The sequence below is a fragment of the Corvus moneduloides genome, chromosome 1 (assembly GCF_009650955.1).
Source record: "Corvus moneduloides isolate bCorMon1 chromosome 1, bCorMon1.pri, whole genome shotgun sequence".
Classification (NCBI taxonomy): domain Eukaryota; kingdom Metazoa; phylum Chordata; class Aves; order Passeriformes; family Corvidae; genus Corvus; species Corvus moneduloides.
Window position 1 is genome coordinate 39,994,743 of NC_045476.1, and position 21,057 is coordinate 40,015,799.

The 21,057-nt window shown below is 39.6% G+C and overlaps 1 protein-coding gene across 2 annotated transcripts in view; it reads left to right on the forward strand.

The window, feature by feature from the left end:
• Nucleotides 1-19,585, forward strand: part of SNRK (SNF related kinase) — a 38,779-nt gene extending 19,194 nt beyond the window's left edge. The window contains exons 4-7 of one of the 2 annotated variants that reach the window (XM_032107226.1): nucleotides 6,743-6,884; nucleotides 9,813-10,025; nucleotides 11,077-11,211; nucleotides 15,774-17,509. In XM_032107226.1, coding sequence (XP_031963117.1) covers nucleotides 6,743-6,884; nucleotides 9,813-10,025; nucleotides 11,077-11,211; nucleotides 15,774-16,992 — 1,709 coding nt within the window. In that variant the 3' untranslated portion in view covers nucleotides 16,993-17,509. Of the gene's footprint in view, nucleotides 1-6,742; nucleotides 6,885-9,812; nucleotides 10,026-11,076; nucleotides 11,212-15,773 lie in introns of both variants that reach the window. The other variant, XM_032107216.1, reaches the window with a different exon arrangement.
• Nucleotides 19,586-21,057: the final 1,472 nt, after the last annotated feature.

Genomic DNA, 21,057 nt, shown 5'->3' on the forward strand with positions numbered 1-21,057 from the left:
TCAGCTAAAAATTGAGTATCTATGAAAAAATAATCCTTGTTCTATACTCTTAATGCTTGAAATTTTACTGGTCCAATTTGATCATGATCCAGATTTGTCAGTAGTCTTTGCACATGGCAGTGTAAAAATACTTCTGATATATAGAAATGTTGAAGTGTTTTAATACAATTACTCTATACCTTCTCGCTACTGACTTTTTATGCAAGGGATGCAACTTTTTAAAGATTTTTAGCTTCTACAGGAGTGGAAATACTTTTTCTTACTCTCCTTTTGAAGCACAGGTGTATCAACAAGCACCATTCAAATGATTCAGTAGTATGATACCAGCTTTTATCTTTTGTACTGTTGTATATAATGTTTCATCACTATTTCTAACAGAAGTCTCATTTACTGCAGTGTTTCACTTGTCATGTGAATTTTTACAGTTTAATTGTGTTTTGGTTCTTCAGACAATTATGTGGAGCTGTGCTATACATTTGAGTATTCATTCAGTTTCCCTCAGCCTGTGAGTGGGTTCTTAAACTCTAACTTGTAACAAGCATGCTTGCCACTTACCCTCCTGAGCTACCAGCCTGTACCTGCTCTTGAACCCGTCAAGGTTCCACCCTTCAATGCAAATGAAGTAGTTCACAATGGGGTTTTTGTGTCTTGACTTCAAGAGAGCAGTCTGCAGGTACTGGCCAGTTGTTGCCTAGCCATGAACGTGCCCAGAGTGCAGAGATACCGATGATTTTACACAGAGTTGTTCCTATTTAGCTCTGCATACAAGAACTAGGTATTGAAGTGCTGATGTGTTGAATCTCTTCCAAGGCTTGTATTCAACAGGTCTCTGTTGGGCTTTCTTCATCAATCTGCTCTGAAGAGGTAGCAGCAGCAGTGGTAACATTCTTCAGTGTCTTAACACAGTGTTTAGAGTAACTGCCCATAATCCTGGAAATTTGGGTCCATTTCCACCCTTCATTTATTTACAGTCTGTTGATACCTCTGTAGTGGCAGAATAAACATGTAAACATTTGTCATCTCCATAAAAGTTGGTTTGTTTCCTTTTAGCTTAAGTGGCTCCTAGCAGAAAATAACTAATGTTCAGCTGTTATAGTAAATACTGTGAAGAGAAATTTATAAAACCTGGCTAAATTTACTCAGTATTACAAATAATTTTTGTAGAAAGATCCGTCTTAGCAGCTGAGCAATATATACTGTAAACTGTTGAGCGTTTCTAAATTTAAGTTAGGAGGAAAAAAAAATCCACCCTTTTTCCCATCAAGGTCTGAAATAAACAACTTCAATAAGCAGACTCAATTTACATTATATGTGTAAATGCAAATGTGTCTATTCCAAAATGAGTATGGATTTTTAATTGCTTAAAATCACAAGTTCATATAGCATATATAAAGTGTGACAAATGTCTGGCTTCTGAGGAATGGTAGAAATTTGAGGAAATACGAAGCTATAAGCATCCCGTGTCACTTTAGTTGTAACTTACTGAAATCCTAAGTACTTATTTTAGGAGTAAATCACAAACTTCAGAAAGCAGTAAGTGACTAATGTAATGGTGAAGTAGATGAACATGGATATCCTTTGTGGAGTGTGCAAACTTGAACACGACAGATGTTTGACCACCCTGTGTTTACGACAGGCGTAGCACAGACAACTACTGTTGTAATTTGGTTTCTATGGCAGTGACTTCACATTATGTAAGGAAGTTGCATATACACAGCCCTGGTTGTCATGGTTCATGGTCCTTTTCTGATTATTTAATGGCTTGAAAACAAAAAAATATTCTCTACTGCAGCTAGTTACTACTGGTTTTATTCTTATTTTATTCTTGTCATAGCAATGACAGTTTCAAGCTACTAGTACCCAATTTAAAGGCTAAATTCTATCTTGAGATCTTCACAGGGCTTGTGAAAGAGACCTTGATATTGGCTACTGCAGTATAGAACTGGCCTTCCTTTAATAACTTGAAGTTTTGCAGGTTATAAGAATGCTAAATGCATGCAGCATGTTGGGCCTAATTTCTGCTTTCCATCAGTTTTCTAAAGAGAGCAAATTAGATGACCCTTGAAGGACAGAAATAAGCAGTTTCCAAAAAGCCTTCATCTGCTAATGGCTAGTTATTAAGAGTAGGAAGAGAACTTGAAATTGTGAAAAATAAATTATTATTTGAATCTGCATTTTAAAGGTGGTCTCTGTAACCCTTCTCTTCCTTATGTTCCTTCAATTAAGGGTCTCAAATCTAAAACTGGCACTGATTATGACAGGACCAAACTGTGGTAATGAACACTGTTGTGTGTGGCTTTGTGTATTGTTTGGGGAAATAATAAAATTTGGTAAATATGCATTATAATAAAATAACCTCTGATTCTCCTTTACTAATTACTCTAAGACAACCCCGCTTAAAGATCCTGCATCTTTCAGCCAGATGACACTATTCTGGAATAGAAGAATTCTCCAGAATGAACTGTGATTATTATATTAAATGGGTGAACAAAACCAGTATATTTAGAGAAGAAAGCAGTATATTTACATGGTTTTTTGCAATTTATTTTCTGATTTGACTGAAAAATATGCAGCTGTGTTAACAAGAGCCTTGTTAAAGGTGTTGCATCAGTCATATGGTTGGTTGGCTTTAGTTGCATGAGGAGTTGCAAACAATTGATGTGGTCTGGTTAAACTGTGGCACAGAAAAGGGACAAGGAATCAACCCCTTGTCTGGAGAGTTTGCATATGAAAGGGCAGGACAGAACTCTTGAATGTGTTCTCTCAGTACACCTGCAGACATCTAAATGCTTGGCTCTGTTTCCAGAAATGAGAGGCTTGCTATAATATGATATTGGAGGGCTTGTGAAGATGTTGCTAAGATGACATCTGTCTTTTGACATAGTAAGGTGTCTCGATTTTGGAGACAAAACTTCAGGAGGAAACACTCTGGAATGAGTGTCTCCTCCGAAGGGAAAAGGGCCTCCCCTTTTCCTCCACCAATAAGACAAGTGGGTCACAGCAAGTGAGAGTGGAAAAAAACCAAACAGTTTATTAACACATGAACAAAACAGGGTAGAACAGAATTAAAAAGAAAAACCAAACTCAAAATACAACAAATTCCCAGAGAGGGAACAGACACGCGGGCTCGGACCAGCCAGGGCCACCCCGCATGCCCACCGGGGCCACCACCGCAGGCTCCCTGGACCGGCGAGGAGGGAAGGGAGGCAGTGAGGCAAGGGGAAGGAAGGGGAAAAAAGAACAAGAAAAGAAACCAACTGAACTTTTTCCAGCTAGCCAGAACACAAAGGAAACCAAAAAGCAGCACAGCGCTCCCGGCGCGCTCCCTCCCGAGCTCCACCGAGCCCCTGGAGCTGTTGGGCTGAACCGTTCAACTGCCCCCTCCAGCCCCTGGCTCCAGCCCCGGCCCCGGGTCCATCTTAGAGGCACAGCGTCCTTGGGCACTGAGCGGATGGTTAAGGAATAAAGCGGCTTCATAACGTCACCCCAGGACATAAGGTCTGCTCGAAGCCTCCCAGTGATTTTTCAGTCTTACATGTAGATTAGACTTTCTCAGGCACACTATCTTTTTGCTTCTGGGTTATTAGTAGACTTTTAAGTTTTGCTGAGGCTGCCCAGCTCTGTCCATGACACTGCAGGCTGAGTCATTTTAGTCACCTTGGCTGTAGGTGCAGTGAAGTTGATCTTTTTACAGCTGTAAAAATAGGCTAAGAATAAAAGCCCTATAATTGTTTCTGTCCACTGTTGTTTCTTGGTCACATCAGAATAAACGTCTGCTATGCTTGCAGGGTAACAAAATACACATTTATCAGAAAAGTGTAATAGGAAGCTTTTCCTGTAGTATGTAAGAGTGAGGTAAAGTATAGTTGTTGCTGCTCTAGTGCTCTTCACTGAGAGGCTTAGAATATCTATGTAATATGCCAAGGTTAAATAGTCTTAAGCACTGTTTTTAGTTTCTAAAATAACTTTTTCGGCATATACATGATGCTCTTTTAGTGTATATTTTATGCATTAAACAGAATTTGTGATATAATAAAATACAGTAGCAGTTCAGTGCATGATTTATATTTCATTATTAACAAGAGTTTGTATTCTACTTTTTGTGCAGCTGTGTTAAAATTATTTCATTTTACTATTTTCAGCTCTTCTTATCTGGAAAGACCCATGGGTACAGAGTGCAAAATGTAGTAACTAGTGAAAGAAAAATAGACAAAATTCTCTGTTATGTGCTGGCTAATCAGTAATTACTGTTTTATTTGTCAAAACATAAAGGTTGATGTCTAATGGACATTGCATAATGGCAAGCAATAGTGGTTTGGGGGTTTACTTTGCATTTAGACAATCAGTTGGATTTTGCTTCTAAAAATTATTTTTTATTTTTATGAAGTAAATGTGCATAAATGTTTATCTAAATAACTTCTGGAAAACTAAAACAGTACCTGTTATCACATATCCTTTCAAATTGAAATACAGCGAAATGAATGTATAGCCCGGAGAGGAAGCCATGTGTGTAAAATAGGAAATAAATTAGGAGACTACCTTTTAATGGAAAATACTTAAAATATGTTCAGTATCTGCTCGGTGCAGTTGAAACTTCAAGGTCTGATAGAATTTCCTGTGTACGGCGATTTCATGGTACTTTAATTGTTGTCTTTGATTGCTGTCCTTTTCTCAGGACTGTCTTACTGTTTTTGAGCTTGATTTCTTACACTACTGTCTTCTCCCTTCTGTTCGAAGTTTTTATATGCTTACTTTTAACTACCAGTTTAATTATATTGCTCCCTTCCCCAATATTTTTCTCTTGGCTTAAATTTAGCCAATATATATTGCTTTATTATAACAAATGTAATTTGTCTGCAATAATGAATACTATGTGGACTCTTGTAAAATACTTCATTGCTTAAAGGATGCATGAAGCATTCTGTTCTGTTGTGGGGGAGTATTGAACAGAATACTTGGATAGATCAAATCACAACTTAGATCCCAGGCAAAGTTAAAAGTCTGGGAAGATACTGATAGCCAAGAGATGACTGTTCATAGAAATGCATAAATTCACATGTCTTTTGTGCTTGCAAAAACTTCATGTAATCTGTTGTGTGATGGAAGATAGATAATGCACCAAAAACTATTGGCTGCTTTGAAACTAAACAGCAGCAGAAAGACAACAAGTATCAAAGCACTTATTGAATCTGTAAACATCGTGACTGTCATGCTGAATTTACAGGTATACATGATATACTCAAGATGCTGAGTACCTACAGGATTGAGGCCCTAGTGAGCATAGCAGAAATCCAATAATTGAGCTTAATAGCAAGTTTTACTACAAATTAAAGCTCTGAAGAAAATCATCATGTAGTGTTTCTGTTCTCCTCTGTCAGCTAAACCATAAGAAGAATAGGTCATAACTAGCAAAATGAGTAATTGTTCTGAGGATGGATCTGTGTGATTTACTTCATTTAATAAAAAGTTGAGCTATCCTTCAGCATGAAATGCATGTAAAGTATTTTGAATGGGCCACAGAAAGCAAGATGCAGTTGAGTAGCTTATGTGGATCCCTCTTGCAAGCCCTTCCAGGAAAGAGCTCGTGTGCTCTGTGTCCCAGATCACTGGCGGCTGCTCTCTCTTCTTTCCTTGGGAGGTGCCTGCCTGATCATTTCTCAGCTGTTCGGTTTTACTGGGTACAGATCTGTAACACGTTAAGGGTTTAAGACCCCAAATTGCTGCTGAAATTCCCAGAGCATGGAGCTGTAGCTGAATTTTAAGATGATGGCAATTTTATAAGCATGTATTGGAGCGAGTTATTTATTTTTCTGCAATATAATGTATTTCATAATATTTATGTTTCCTTTATTGAATGCAGTGACTCTCATGAAATGTTTTCTTCTAGGTGGGCTCTTAATAAAGATCTGAGCTAAATATTAGCTAAACCAGCTACAGGGCTTCATGCCCCAAAGTGCTTCTTTTTCATCTTTTGGTATGCCATTTCACTGGGGAACAGGAGAGTTGTTAAATGTTTATTTTACACAAGCAGGAATTAGAAGGAAACAAGAAGACTCCCAGAGTATAGTAGAAATCACTGTTAATTGTTATGTTTGGATATTTAAAAAAAACCCCAAAATCAGCACCCAACCCCACTATTCCCCCACTATACACTTAGTAGTATCATTGGTATAAGAAGCTGGTTTTACATAAACTAATTTAGTTACTGTTGAAGTGCCAAATTTTAAAGCAACACAACTGAGGAAAAACATAGCAAAAGCAGTCTTACTGAAATAAGTGACTTTCTTTGTAATTTCTTACACCGTAGAGTAACATGTAAATCTAGAGAACAGTTTACACGAGTCCTTCAGAAAGTAATGTATTTTGAATACAGATCTCTTGAATAACCTGTGCCTACCTGTTAACAAAAGGGTAATGAATTCTTGCCTTCTAAGTGACCAGATTATTTTCAGCTTTATCCAACACTGCTGTCAAAAGTGTTAATGCATCTCAAACTGTTATGCATCCTTGAAGGAATGAATTCTGATTTTTTTCCCCCTTTCAAAAACTGTAAAAGCTGTCAAACAATGGAACTACTGTATTTTTTACTTCAGTGGAATTGCAATTTCCATAAGTAATGCTCATAGTGAAGAGTACAGTAATCACCCCAATATGCATTTTAAGAATATTTCATGGGTTGGATGGTAATTATGTCTGTATCCTCAACGTTTGATTTTTTAAAATATGTACTTTATATTTACAGATATATGGAGTTTGGGGGTCATCCTCTTCATGTTGGTCTGTGGACAACCACCATTTCAAGAAGCAAATGACAGTGAAACTCTGACTATGATAATGGACTGCAAATACACAGTGCCACCACATGTGTCCAAAGAATGTAAAGAGTAAGTAGAGTACTAAACAACTTGGAAGCATTCACAGAAGTGGATTTTCATTACTTTGGGGAGTTCCCCATAGCATATTATCAATGTGTAGAATATTCCTTGATGCTCTTTCTTTTATGTCTCTCAGTTGTCATGCATTTTATAAAGAATTGAAGAAGTTACTCAGTACTGATTGACTTTGGCCAACTCTTGATGGACAAATTACCAGATGGTGTTGAGATTATTTTGTGACAAGGGTTAAGAAGATACTGCTGTTAGTTGAATTCTGTCCAAACAAGAAGTTAACAAAACCTGTCACACAGCAAGTTTTGCTCATCTCCTACTGAAATTGCAACTCCAAATTAACATCCTAGGCAATCAAGGGAGAAAAATACTTGGTCTGGAAATACCATATCCACTTCGGAATCGTGATTGCTTTTGATGCGTTGTTTTTCTGCAGTGTTCACTGGAGCTTTTTTATTTTTATTGATATGTTCCAGTATTTCCCATGTTTCCCTATTGGTTACTCGCCTTCAGTCCTTTAAATATATATCCCAGTTGCATCACTTAGACTATTTTAAAATGTTTGTCTGGGTTCTTGAATCTGCAGGAGACTATCTTTTAATTTTCAATATGAAGAACCAGATGCCTTTATAAATGCTTGAAAAATGCATTTAGTTCAGTCAAAAAATCTAGAGCAGCATCTAGAATTCTGTTGTTTGCCAAAGAATGACATTTTGTCACAGCTGTGGTCATAATGACTGTTCCTTTCTTTACCTGTCATCTGTGCAGTCCAGGAGTCTAATGCATAACATGGTGAACAGCATCCTGGCCTGCATCAGCAACAGTGTGGCCAGCAGGAGCAGGGCAGTGATCATCCCCCTGTGCTCAGCGCTGGTGAGAGCACATCCTGAGTCCTGTGTTCAGTTTTGGGCTCTCAGGAAAGACATTGAGGTGCTGCATTGTGTCCAGAGAAGGGCAGTGAAGCTGGGGAGGAGCTGAGAGAGCTGGGGGTGTTTAGCCTGGAGAAGAGGCAGCTCAGGGGAGACCTTACTGCTCTCTACAACCACCTGAAAGGAGGTTGTAGCCAAGTGGGGTCGGTCTCTTCTCCCAGGTAACAAGCAATAGGATGAGGAAATGACCTCAGGTTAAGATCAGATATTAGGAAAAATTTCTTGTCAAGCATTAGAACAGGCCTCCCAGGGAAGTAGTAGAATCACCATGCCTGGAAGTGATGATGATTCAAAAGTATTGTAGATATGGCACTTAGAGAGATGGTTTAGTGGTGAGCATGGTGGTGCTATTTTAGTGCTTGGACCTGATGCTCTCAGAAGTCTTTTCCAGCCTTAATGATTCTATAATTCTGTGCCATAGCTGGTGTTCTTGTCTTGTCATTAGTGTCTAGCACCCTCCAGTAACATGGAAAAGCTACCATGAGCTTGAAGAGTTTCACATACAGGAAGAGGTTTAAAATACAATACAGGAAGAGGTTTAAGAGAGAGCTCTTATCAGTGAATTGTATCAAATCAATCTCCTGAGATGCTGCATGCTGTGCTGAGGCCAGGAAACTTATCTTTTACAGCCTTTTGCTTAATATATTTGCTAACGCTGATTTGCTTAAATGTCCAGATCTGCTTTCTCTGTATGAAGCATGGACAATGTGCAACCAGTTACTCAGGTCTTCTATAGGTTAGTTTTTATGGAAAAGTCTCTGGGAATGTTTAAACTTCCTGCTTGGAGTGAAAGCATTTGTGGTTTGAGATGCATAAACAAGCTTCAAGCAGGAGGCACATGTGCTGCATTTGTGTGGTTTTACTACAGGTGTAGTTTAAAAAAAAAGTCAAATTAAGTACGGAGTTTGTTCTCTTTCTGTCATAATATTAACAAAAGCAAAGAAACTCAAGGCTCCCATGTCTCACCCCGCCTTTCCTCTTGGTAAAGGCAGAGACCACAGCTACTAAAAATAAATGTGCTTTTTTTTTACTGTAGAATTTTTAAAGAAGGTTGAATTACCCCCCACTTTTAAATCTATACATCATCTCACACCAAAAAAAAAAACCCAACCCCAAACAACCAAACACAAAACCCCTGTAAAATATTGTGATTACCTTTGGGCTTTATGTGTGGCCTCGCAGTCAGAAGTTGCATGGTACAGTGTAGTTAGTGCAAGAAAAAGCACTGTATGATAACTGGAGAACATGTTGGAGCAATACAGTTTCTTTGTAACCTTGGCATTAAAACCATATATCTGTATTTGTTGTACAAAGCCAAAAATACCTACCCCAAGAATGTTCCATGTATAGTAAGTGAACAGAGATGTGCTGTGCTAATGAAGTCTTCTTTCTCTGTTTACTTGGGGAATTTATGCACTTTCTTCCCAGCATTTGTAAAATCTCAGTATTGGCCCATTAGTAGATTTGTCACTACATCATCCCGGAGAGTGTATTGGTCTGTTTAGGTTTTGTTCTATGCGGGTAGGCAAATCACAGTTTTTTCAAGGATACTGAAGACTCAATTGTCTGATACTTACTTCAGAATAAAATATTTGTTTATCTTGCCATTCCATATACTTATTGACAGCAGCAATAATAAAAAATCCCATTTCTATTACTTTACTAACTAGCTGATAGGCCATCTGTGACCTGTAGTTGCCCCATAACACCTACTGAAAACAAATAAATGAGAAAAATCAGATTATTTATCTAAGTACAGTAAATGAAAACTGCACTGTTTATGATATTTAGAGCTTTAATAAATTGTTTGTTTCAGTTCATCAATATTTGGAATGTCTTTGAGACTAAATAATTTCCCATCACATTGTTTACTTTGAGACTTCTGAAGATCCATGTGACCTGACAGCAGAAAATGTCTTCCTAATGTTGCTCTTACAACAGCTGCTTTTTTAAACACGCGTGTGCATTTTTGTTTAGATTTATTTTTCATTCACAGTCTAATTACACGGATGTTGCAGAGAGACCCGAAGCGAAGGGCATCTTTGGAAGAGATTGAAAACCATGCATGGCTCCAAGGAGTTGACCCATCTCCTGCAACCAAGTATAATATTCCTCTTGTATCATACAAAAATCTGTCTGAGGAGGAGCACAACAGTATAATACAGCGCATGGTTCTTGGGGACATCGCAGACCGAGATACCATTGTGGAGTAAGTTGTCACTTCTCTAAATGCAGTTTGTTTGTGCATCTCTCATTTTTTATTCAAGAACATCATGAGAACCTGGGCACTTCGGGGTTTAAGTATCAGGCCATTCAGTTAACAAAACAAAGTATTACAGTCTTGCTCTGTATCAGAAATACTTAAGTATACCCAAATTTATGAAAAACTTCAAGAAAATGTGTTGGAACAGTGTTTTGATTCTTGCAGTAGCCATCTTGACTAAATTTAAATGCTTTAGAATCCATGCTTTTACTTGTTCTTCACCTCTCATGCATATTTGGAGGTGAAAAATTCTAGCATTTTTCCCTTAGCGCAATTCCAGTGCACACAAATTTTTGTTAACTTAAAACGTTAACTCCTTTTATCTATGTAATGCATAATAGTCACTCACTGAGGGAGCTTGCTAGAAAGCTACATAGATTCTTCTAATAGATAAAAACTGCTAAATATCTAAGATATTCCCCAAATTGAAATAGGTCTTAAAATATTTTTTCCTTTTTGTATGTGTTTAAGCTGTAAAAAACTGTTGATGGGGAAGGGGAAGCAGCAGTCTCACTTCTTAAGCTTTTAGCTGTATAACAGGGGCATCATCTCTGTTACAATGTCTGAGTGACACTTACTGGCTTATGAACTTTTACTGTAAACTCAATATGACAGCCCTAAAATAATGAAAGTTTTCTTCCATTTGTTGCGTAACCAAGTATTAGTACTTTGTGGTTGTATGTGCCAGTGGGAAAGCCCATCACTGGTGCAGAACATTAATAAAAAACACTGTTATCATTTAAAGAATGTAAAATAAAAAAGAATTTCTTGGATGATATTCTGAGGATGTTTTCTTCCAATTATAGTTGAAATTGCTAGACTTGTTGGCTCTTTATTTTTAATAAAATTAAGGCATGCCCGTCAAAAGATCAGAAATGGGCAGTCCTGTTTTCAGGCACTCTTCCTGCTGTGGGAAACACAGCAAGATGTGAGATGCATGTCCAGTTCTTAGAAACCACTGATGGATGGGTTATTTCATGTTTTGTGCTTTCCTCAGGGCATTGGAGACTAACAAATACAATCACATCACTGCTACTTACTTCTTACTAGCTGAGAGGATCCTGCGAGAAAAACAAGAGAAGGAAATTCAGACCAGATCTGCAAGCCCCAGCAACATCAAAGCTCAGTTCAGGTGAGAATTAAGACTCTAAATGGCTGAGGGGGGGGGAGGGGGTGGCACTATTTTGGGGTTTTTTGTTTGTTTTTTAAATTCTCTTAATGAGAATATTAAATTGCTGAAGTACTGATTTCTTGAAAACAGTAAAATACTCATTGCAAATTTTAAATGTCTTCAAAGTGCTGTGGAGACTTCAGGAGCTGTTCAGAAATGAGTTGCACATAGTATTTTCAATTCCTACCCTTCTCAGGAAATGACAAGGCAATTTGAAGTCTGTACCTAAAGAGACAAATTTTCACACCTCCTAGAAAAGGGCTTGTTCATTGACCTTCAGCTCCTCATACAAATTGTGTTACATAATATCCCTGGGGAAAAATTAGTTGCATAATCCATAAACCTGCTGATACAGAATCAGTTATAAATGAAAAATCACTCTAAATTTGATCTGTAGGTATGTTTTTTCATGTCAGTTGCTGTGCCTGTTGTGTAAGCAAAATTGTTGAATTTACTGTTTTAATCAGTCACTTAAAGACATTGCAATAGGTTTTGTTTGTTTGACAAAAGCATGAATTAAAAAACTGTTTTAGTAAGGGTCCCTGGGATTTTCAAAGCTTAATCTTGTGACACAGTAAAACTAAAAGGGGAGAGTTGGGATTCTGGCATGTAGTTGGTATTGGTATGCTCAATTGTTCATTGGCTCTGCAACCAGTTATCAAAGCATCCCATATTTTCTGTTACAGCAGAATGGGCTTCAACAAAACTAACCAACCAAAAAAAGAAAACCAAAACCAAACCAACCAACCAACCAAAAAAACCCAACCCAAAAGGCAAATAGTATAGTTTGCACTTGCATGTCGATACTGGAGGATGCAAGTTTTTGAGCAGTTCTTTTGCTTAAACATTGGGGTTTTTCTTTCCTAAGTTAAGTATTAAACTATCACTAGGGATCTGCTGGTATTGGATAAAATATTCATTGGCCCATCTTGACAATTGTTCCAGTGAAGATGGAGGAGGTACTGAGACATTTCCATTAACTTTCATCCTGCAACCTCCAGTTTTTTCAGAAGTTGCCTATTTAGGTAAAATATTGGTAACTGTTACCAGCAATAATAACAATTGTTAGTAGATAATTTATTAATGATAAAAGAATACTAAATGTTTGTGCTGATGTTTAGCATTGCTAACTCCAGCAACATCTTCAGTGTTGTTTAGCTGTAGGATTTAGAGAAAAAGAGAAAATAACTTGTTCATTCCAAAGGTTTCTTTGTGCCAACTTTCATGCAAGGTCACATGTGAAATTATTTAATAGGAATAATCATAGGAGCATAAATGCTGGGATGTCCTTCTGGTGCATAGTCATAGTTTCCTTGGCCTAACTGATAAAAGTAAGGTACTACTACTTCAAATCTAAAAAATATGGACACTTGTTATAAATTAAGGACTCACATACGGGAAAATAGGTTAAAGTCTCCACTGGTTGTCACATTGGATTTAGGCTTGAGATTTTAGTGGCATCTCTTCTGAATACCATTCTGTGTCTCTGAATTATGAGTTGATGCTCTATATATTAGAGTGTTTTCAGTATCTTTGTCATCTCCAAGTGGGACTGCACCCTGCACTCTGTACACTTAAAGATCATTCACTCAGTGGTCACTGATGTAGGAAATTTTATCTTATGTGGTTACAGGTACTTCAGAAGGGTTATTGTTGCGGGCATTTAAGGGTCGCCTACAGAACCAGAATGGTCTGGAGCTGGGTGTGACAGAGCTCACCTCTCTTTAAGGGCAATACTGTAACTTTGACTCAGCAGTTCTCTCATGATGGATCATCCTCTTATTTTCATGTCAACTTCTTTAAAAAACAAATCCCATCAAATATGCCTAATACTAAGTATTACTTATAAAACAAATTACTTCAGAGGAAAACCTGGAGTTCACCTTCACATAGAAACTCTAAAACTGTAAAGTCGGCTTTTGAATTGTGTGGGGTTTTTTTCCTTAGTGTCAGTGTCACTCTTTCAGTAAAGTGCAACCCTAGTTATATAAGAAACTGGAACAAAAAGTTCAATGAATCTAAATCTTTATATGAATTCATAAAATCGGAGTAGCTGTAGCCTGCCCTTTGAGTATGAATTTCCATAACAAGGACATCTGCACAAATTCAGGAACCCTTGCTCTAATGGTCCCAGTGCCTGTTCTTCGCTTCCATGATGGTTCTAAATTCCAAGCGTTTCTATAGAATGACCTTATGGAAAAGATAACAAAGTAGTGCATTAGTTTGATTTTGAGACCTTCAGACATAAAAAAACCCATTCAAACTATTTAACTTGCAACCTGGAGCTTCTTTTCTGTCCCACTCTGCCCTCAGGCCCACTGGGATTAAAGGGAGAGGCAGAAGGGAAGGGAGGCAAACATGGGCTGCTATGAGAGATAAACATACTGTAGTGAGGAGGTTTATTGCCTGGCAACTAGAGTACTGTAAGATACTATATTTGCTCTTGATTGTGACAGCCACAGAACTTTCCTATTTTTGCTGACAAACCAGTCTGTTCTTTAAGCATGGCAAGTTCCTGAAAGTTTTAGATCTTCATTTTCTGTCATGTTTATAGTTATGTTTCTAGTGTATTTAAGTCCTGTTTTTTAATTACAGACAATTGTTTGTGTTTAAAATACACAGCAGAGCACAAGTCATCAGCAAACTGGGTCAGTGTTTCCCAGTGTTTCTGGAGTCAGCTGGGGCCTAAGGGAGAGTGCCAGAGTCAAACCAAGGAAGACAACAGCCCAGGCTTCACTTCCTGTCTGTGGAGCTTGGCTCAGAGCTCCTGGTTGTGTTGCCTCCCTCCAGGTAGAGCTCCCCACTGGAGGGAGGCTGGTGGGAGGCCACCAGCAGCTCCCAGTGAGACAGGCAGGAGCCTGCACGGCTCCACCCACGGAATGCACTACACAGGCTCTGGCAGTGTGTGGGCAACCAGGCTCTGCTGTTAGAGGGTCCTGGGGGTATTTCTGGCACCAGCTGGTTGAGCAAAACCAACATGAGTGCTTCAAAGCAAAGTCTGCAGCAAGGCTTGGTGAGTTTATTGCTGGCTTTAGTAAAGCCTCCTCCTCCTCTTCAAAGTTCGTACAGCTGGGGAGAGTTGTCAGAAGACAACCTGGTGTAGACCAGTATCTCACACCGAAGGGTCTTTTTCTGCACAGCCTTCAGCAAGTGCAGCCCTACTGCAGCAAAGAGGTGTTTGAGCCTTCCCTCTTCCTTCAGCTTGACCTCCTAACATGGCAGAGAGGAGGAAACTGATGTGATCCTTGTGTCTTTGTATGCAGTCTGTCAGGCAAATACCTGGGGTCACACTTGGTGTGAAACATTCTCTGCTGTCCTCCTCCTCTTGCTTCTAAACTGGGCTGCAAAGTCATGCAGCCCTTTCTTTTGGCACACACAAAATATGGGAATGTCTTGTAATATGCTGTCCATATGTGAACAGAGGCCACTACTACAGCTTTTCATGCAGTATGCCAGAGTATTTTTGGTTTGTAAAGTTAAATGATTGGCAAACTTTTTAAAATGAAAGACAAAAAGCTTACACTGAGTGAAGACATCGAAGAATTGTTCAGTGTTAAGGTATTGGTCTGTAGATGTTGGTTTTTTGGATTAGGCTTTCAAAATAGAGTAAAGACTGTTTTTGTTCTTAATTTATTCTGTGTGCATTTTTTGAAAATTAAAATATATGTTAAGATTTAAAGTCAAATACAAATCATTAAGAGATACTGGAGATAAGACATCAGCTGCTACTTGTAAAACTGATGCACACTCATGTTACTTTTGATTTGAGCTAATGCTATTACAGAGTCATTCATTTTCAGATTGGATTTACAGGTTATCCAAGTGTCATATTCTTAAGCAGCTTGAGTTCTGAATTCATGCAGTTGTATTATTCAGATGCTCAGCTAAGGACAAATAAATACATGATCTCAGTTTGCATGTGTTTAAAATTAAAGGGAACTTTGTAGAATAGAGAGCTTGGTGAGAATGAGAGACTGTTTTGTCTGACTCACCTTTTCAGTCTCACTCATGTTAATTCTAGCCTAATTTTTATATTAAGAATACTGGGGGAAAAAAACCCAGAAGCTAAAAGTAAAGCTTAAATAGTAAAGTAAAATAGTTTGCAATGCTATCTTAAGTTGTGCTTGAATAGGCTTGTACCTTCCTCTAGGAACTGGTGGTTCTGTACCAATCTCAGACTATTTTCTTTGAGACACAATTATTTCAAGTTCTTTCATTGCTTAATAATTTTCTGAGAGCAGTGAAATCTTAGATTTGACAGTAACCAACATAATTTCCAAACGATGTTCTTGTATAGATGGTGTTCCTTTCAAATACCAGCATTTCTAAAGGAATGCACATTCTCTGAGAACACTTCCTGTGCTCAGTCACTCACTCCTGTTGTTTACAGACACGCCACTCAGCAGCCCAGTTTGTGTGTCAGTACTTGTGCTTCTCTGGTGCAGATCCTACATTTCCTACTAAGTTCTGAAATGCTTGCCATGATGTAACTTCCTGTTTATCCTCTCTAATTTTTTATGCAGGCAATCGTGGCCAACAAAAATTGATGTCCCCCAGGATCTGGAGGATGATCTTACGGCAACCCCTCTCTCCCATGCCACTGTTCCTCAGTCACCGGCTCGCACGGCTGAGAATGTTCTCAACGGGCACCGGAGCAAAGCCCTTGGGGATTCGGCAAAGAAGGAGGAGATCCCAGAACTGGCTGGGCCGGCACTTTCAGCAGTTCCATCAGTGAGCTTAAAACCCACTACAAGTGGCCGGAAGTGCTTGTTCAGAGTAGAAGAAGATGAAGAGGAGGATGAGGAAGATAAAAAACCTATTTCTCTTTCTACTCAAGTTGTTCTGCGTCGTAAGCCTTCGGTTACAAATCGTCTTACTTCGAGAAAGAGTGCACCAGTCCTCAACCAGATCTTCGAGGAGGGTGAGTCAGATGATGAGTTTGACATGGACGAGAACTTGCCCCCAAAGCTCAGCAGGTTAAAGATGAATATCGCCTCGCCCAGCACAGTGCACAAACGCTATCACCGCAGGAAAAGCCAGGGACGGGGCTCCAGCTGCAGCAGCTCCGAAACCAGCGATGACGACTCAGAAAGTAGGAGGCGTCTGGACAAGGACAGCGGGTTTACCTACTCCTGGCACAGACGGGATAGCAGCGAAGGGCCGCCTGGCAGCCAGGGCGATGGTGGGGGACAAAGCAAACCAAGCAATGGAAACGGAGGGGTGGACAAAACGAGCCCAGGCGATAACAACAAAGGTGGGGGGAGTCCCTCTGGTAGCTCTGGCGGGAGTGCCAACACCACCTCGGGTTCCACTCGGAGATGCGCTGGATCTGGAAACTCGATGCAGCTGTCGTCCAGAAGCGCAGGGGAACTTGTTGAAAGCCTGAAGCTAATGAGCCTTTGCCTAGGCTCGCAGATTCACGGCAGCACGAAATACATTATTGATCCTCAAAACAATCTGTCCTTTTCCAGTGTAAAAGTACAGGAGAAATCAACGTGGAAAATGTGTATAAGCTCCAGCGGAAGTGCAAACCAGGCTTCATCGCTGGGCAGCCTAAAATTTTTTTCCGACCAAATGTCAGAGACAACAAATGAATTGGAACGGCTAAAGAACAGGAACTTGAAAAACAATGTGCTACAACTACCTCTCTGTGAAAAGATGATATCTGTGAATATTCAGCGGAACCCAAAGGAGGGGCTGCTGTGTACCTCCAGTCAAACCAGTTGTTGTCATGTCATTTGACAATGACCTGACTTGAACAGCTCGATCTGTTTGATAGCGTCATTCTTCCTGGTCAGAGCTGTGAACACCTTGTCACAGACCCCCTTTTGTTGTCTTACAATTTTTAAGTGGGCTTCAAGCAGTTATTTATTATACTTTAATTTTGTGTTTGCTTGATGGTATGACAATGCATGGTCTTTGCATGCTGCTAGCAGATATGTTTTTCTTTTTCAACAAAACAGAATATTTTATTGTGTAATTTTTACATTTATAATTTTACTATGTAAGATCTGGATTAAATTAAAATAAATATCTGGATCCTAATGTAAATGAAGCACTTAGAAGTTTCAAGTTCTGCACTTAAACTAGAGAGAGAAGCTTTTGTTTGCTTGTGAAATGTTAATTCTTGTTCTGACCTTCTGTGAAAACTAAAATATGTGATACGTGGCATACTTCTATGTGTCTGAAACAGAACCAAAGCAATAATGTTTTGATGCTGAAAACTCTTCAGGGAGCTTTCAGATGTTCCAAGGCTTGTACAAAGCAAAGATGCACTGAAAATTAGTGATCTTGAAATACGATTTTAAACCCACACCTATTTGTCTTAAGCTATGATATGGATAAAGTTGTGGCTCAAAAATGAAACCGAAAAGATCTTGTTTTGCTAGAGGCAGTTTTCTTAAAAAAAAAAAAAAGGCAAGTAGATTTGTAAGGCAGCTTTCTCCCATAGAAATATGTTAATATTACAAGCAGACAATCTTTTTTAATATAACAAAGGTAAATTATTAAGTCTACTTCTGAGTTTTTACATGCTAACTGAAAATAAAGTATTTGTATGAATTACTTTTGTTAGTAGTATATCATGACACTTAGTATTTTAGGTTTTTACCTCGTAAACCTTTTCTGCTGTTCTCTACTCTCTTCCCTGAGATTCAAGAAGGCAATAAGGGATGGAAAACCTTTAGGTAATTGGATTCACATTGAAATTATTGTCATTTATGTTATTATTACTCTTTTTAAGACTTAAAATACTGCTGTTCCCCACATGTACACCACTTATTTTCCCTCAATAATACGCTTTTTCATAAAGTCCACTTAAAACAGCCTGTGGGAAAGTGTTTCTTTCACAGCTCTCAGCCTTCCTGTCAGGTTTCCCATTGCCGTGGCAAGGTCTTGCTTTAGCCTATTTCTGTACAAAAGGATACTTTTGACCAGATGAATTAACTTTGTGGAATTTTATTACCTAGAATAAAATATATTGCAGATTCCTAGTTTTGGGAAGGGCAAGAATGTCTTATTTTTTCATGCTGTACACTGGGTCTTCTACGCAATGCTAGTGAAACGGGGGGTACTATGTAGCAGCGCCCTGGGCAGACCCTGGGCGTCCCAGAGGAGTTTGACACTGTTGAGCATCTTGTAACACTTGCAGAATGGTCAATACAGTGTGGTTTGTGTCCGCTGTGGAGGCAGCAGAGCACCAAAGAACGGCTGGGTCAGGATGGCCACAGCTCACAACAGCTCTTGTGAGTCCTGCAAGACTTCCGAGAGTCTGAAGTGTGTGGGGTGTCCTTCCTGGCAAGCCAAGGCAGGGGCTCTGCTTCCAGAACAAGGCAAAGGATAAGTGTTTCACTTCTTTACGTTTTAATCTCTAGTTGCAGTTTAGTTAAAAGCTACAAGTGTAGATGTGTGGGTGAAGCCATAGAACATAATTGCTTGAAATTTTTGAGCAGGGATCTTACCAAGGGCCAGAAACGAGATGTGTGGTTCACAGACAGTGAGCGTAACATCCACGTAGGAGACAAGTTTATAAAGGGCATTGGCAATAAACTTTATTTGTTGCAGCTTTTTTCCAAGTATTGTAAATACTCTTTCCTGATATGTACAGCCTTGGAATGGCACCTTTTAACTAACCCCGGGTGTATTTTGTTTCCAATGTTTTTATATACTACTGTATATATGGTGCTCACTTTAGAACAGCCGTGTTGACCATTTATGCTGCATAGTTGTATTATAGCCTTATAGTTGTGTGTGGCTGGTTGGACCTCTGGGTGTACAGATGTGTTAGTCTGAGTGCTGTCCTCTCCCCTCTGTTGATAGGTGAATGATTGTGCATGTGGTGTACGTCGTGTTATGTCGTCACGTAAAAGGAAGGGCGAGAATAACCACTACATTAAGATAATATTGGACCAAACTATTTAGAGCAAGTAAACAGTTTCTTGTACCCCTTAACGTGTCTTTAAGAGTTGCATATAGTTACAGTAGTGTATAAAGTAAATATTGTGGAAAAACAGTTAGTCTTGTATTTTTCTGTATGTGTGTATATAAAAATATATAAAAAATAATGTACCTCTAGCAACTTAATCTGTATTTAAGATGTGACAATCTTGACACAGAATTTTAAGAGTAGCAATCTAAATAAGCAGAATTAATGAACTGAAGTATAAAAATTTCTCACCGAGAAAGAATCCATGTGTGTTAAGAGGGTACAGAAATATCAACTGATCTTATTGCTTCTGGCAATGTTTGGCTTTTTCACTGTATAAACATTCATGGTGTGCGACAGAAATGGAAAATCCAGTTAATAAAAGTGATATCCTGATTGATGCATAAGCGATGACTTGCATGTGGATGCGGTTTGTTTCTCCTGGCGTTGGGTGTGTGAGGGCACAGCCTCGGGGCCCGTCCCTGCACTGCAGCACCTGGGGAGAGCGAGAGGCCTTGCATGGCAAGAGCCCAGCTTTGTGAGTGGATGGACATTAATTTGTGAACTTGCAGTTATTCTCTTGCATTGATCAAACGTGTTCATTTGGGCTTCACAGTTGTCACAGCTGTCATCCGCTAAGAGTTTTTTGTCTCAAGGCTGAGGTAGCTGTTCCTCAGGCAGAACTCCAGGCTGGTTTAAATGTTTTAGTAAACCTGGCACGCTGCTGCTCAGTGAGAGGAGACGGATGCTACAGCTGTGCAGCTTAAACCCTCTTAGCAGCTCCACAACACAGGACACTGGGGGTCCTAAAGTCTCAGCTAAAATGTTTCCTATCAGCAGGCAGATGAGTCTCAGCCTGTGTCCACTGCAGTCCCAGGAGGGCAGGGACATCTCTCCCAGCCCTGGCATCACTTGTGGGGGAAGGAAGTTGCTTCAGTGCTCTCAGGCTGACCACATTAGATGAAGTGATGGGGTGGATACCAGATCTGCACAGTTGTGGTGTAAACTAGTACTTTTCTTCTTGTGAAGGTGTGAGTTGAAGTTCTGGCAGTCTAGATGTAATGTTTTTAATCCAAACCTATCCTGGTACCATTGTTCTTTACAAAAAAGATGTGTAACAGTAAAAATATGGGAGGGCAGCAGTGCCAGCCCACTTTGCCCCGCCAGCACATGCTGCAATCAGATGCACAGGGCTGCCTGGGAGCGGGGGGGCTTCTGGCATCTCACCCTTCAGAGGTGTCTGTAGTGGCCTGTGGTTGGAGCAGCTCAGCTCAGCCTGCAGTGCTGCAGTGATTTAACTGCTCCTGCAGCACAAGCTGCAACCAGCCAGGGAGGGTATGGACACAGGGATCAAGGGCATGGAACAGGTAATGTGAATACATGCCATTAACTGACCACTGCTTTGGGCCGGGGCACTTGTGCAGAGCTGCACCCACGGGCTTGTGCAGCTGGGACCTCACCCCTGCTGAGGAGCTTCCCAGCTCTGGTCACTGCAAAATGGGGTGGAGGCAGTATCAGGAAAGGAGTGGCCAAGGAACTTGCAGACCTGTGACCAAGACAGGAAAGGCGTAACACATCTTGTAGTGCAAGGCCAAGCAATAACATAGCAGTAGCCGGTAGGTGCAGGTCAGATACTTCTCATGTCTGATTTTTTTCAAGGATTTTTTCATCAGCAAATAAAAGGAAATCCCAATGCAGATGGCTGGCAATAAACAGGGAACAGGGGCAAGCTGGAGCATCCCAAACATCAGAGACAACACAGCCACCCCGTTAGCCTTTCCCATGGTTAAGTTTATGTGAATGAATCAGAACTGATTTGTTTGTTGTTAATTCCAAATGATGACTTGCTTTCAGTAAAAGATGTTTGAGCAATAACACCTTGA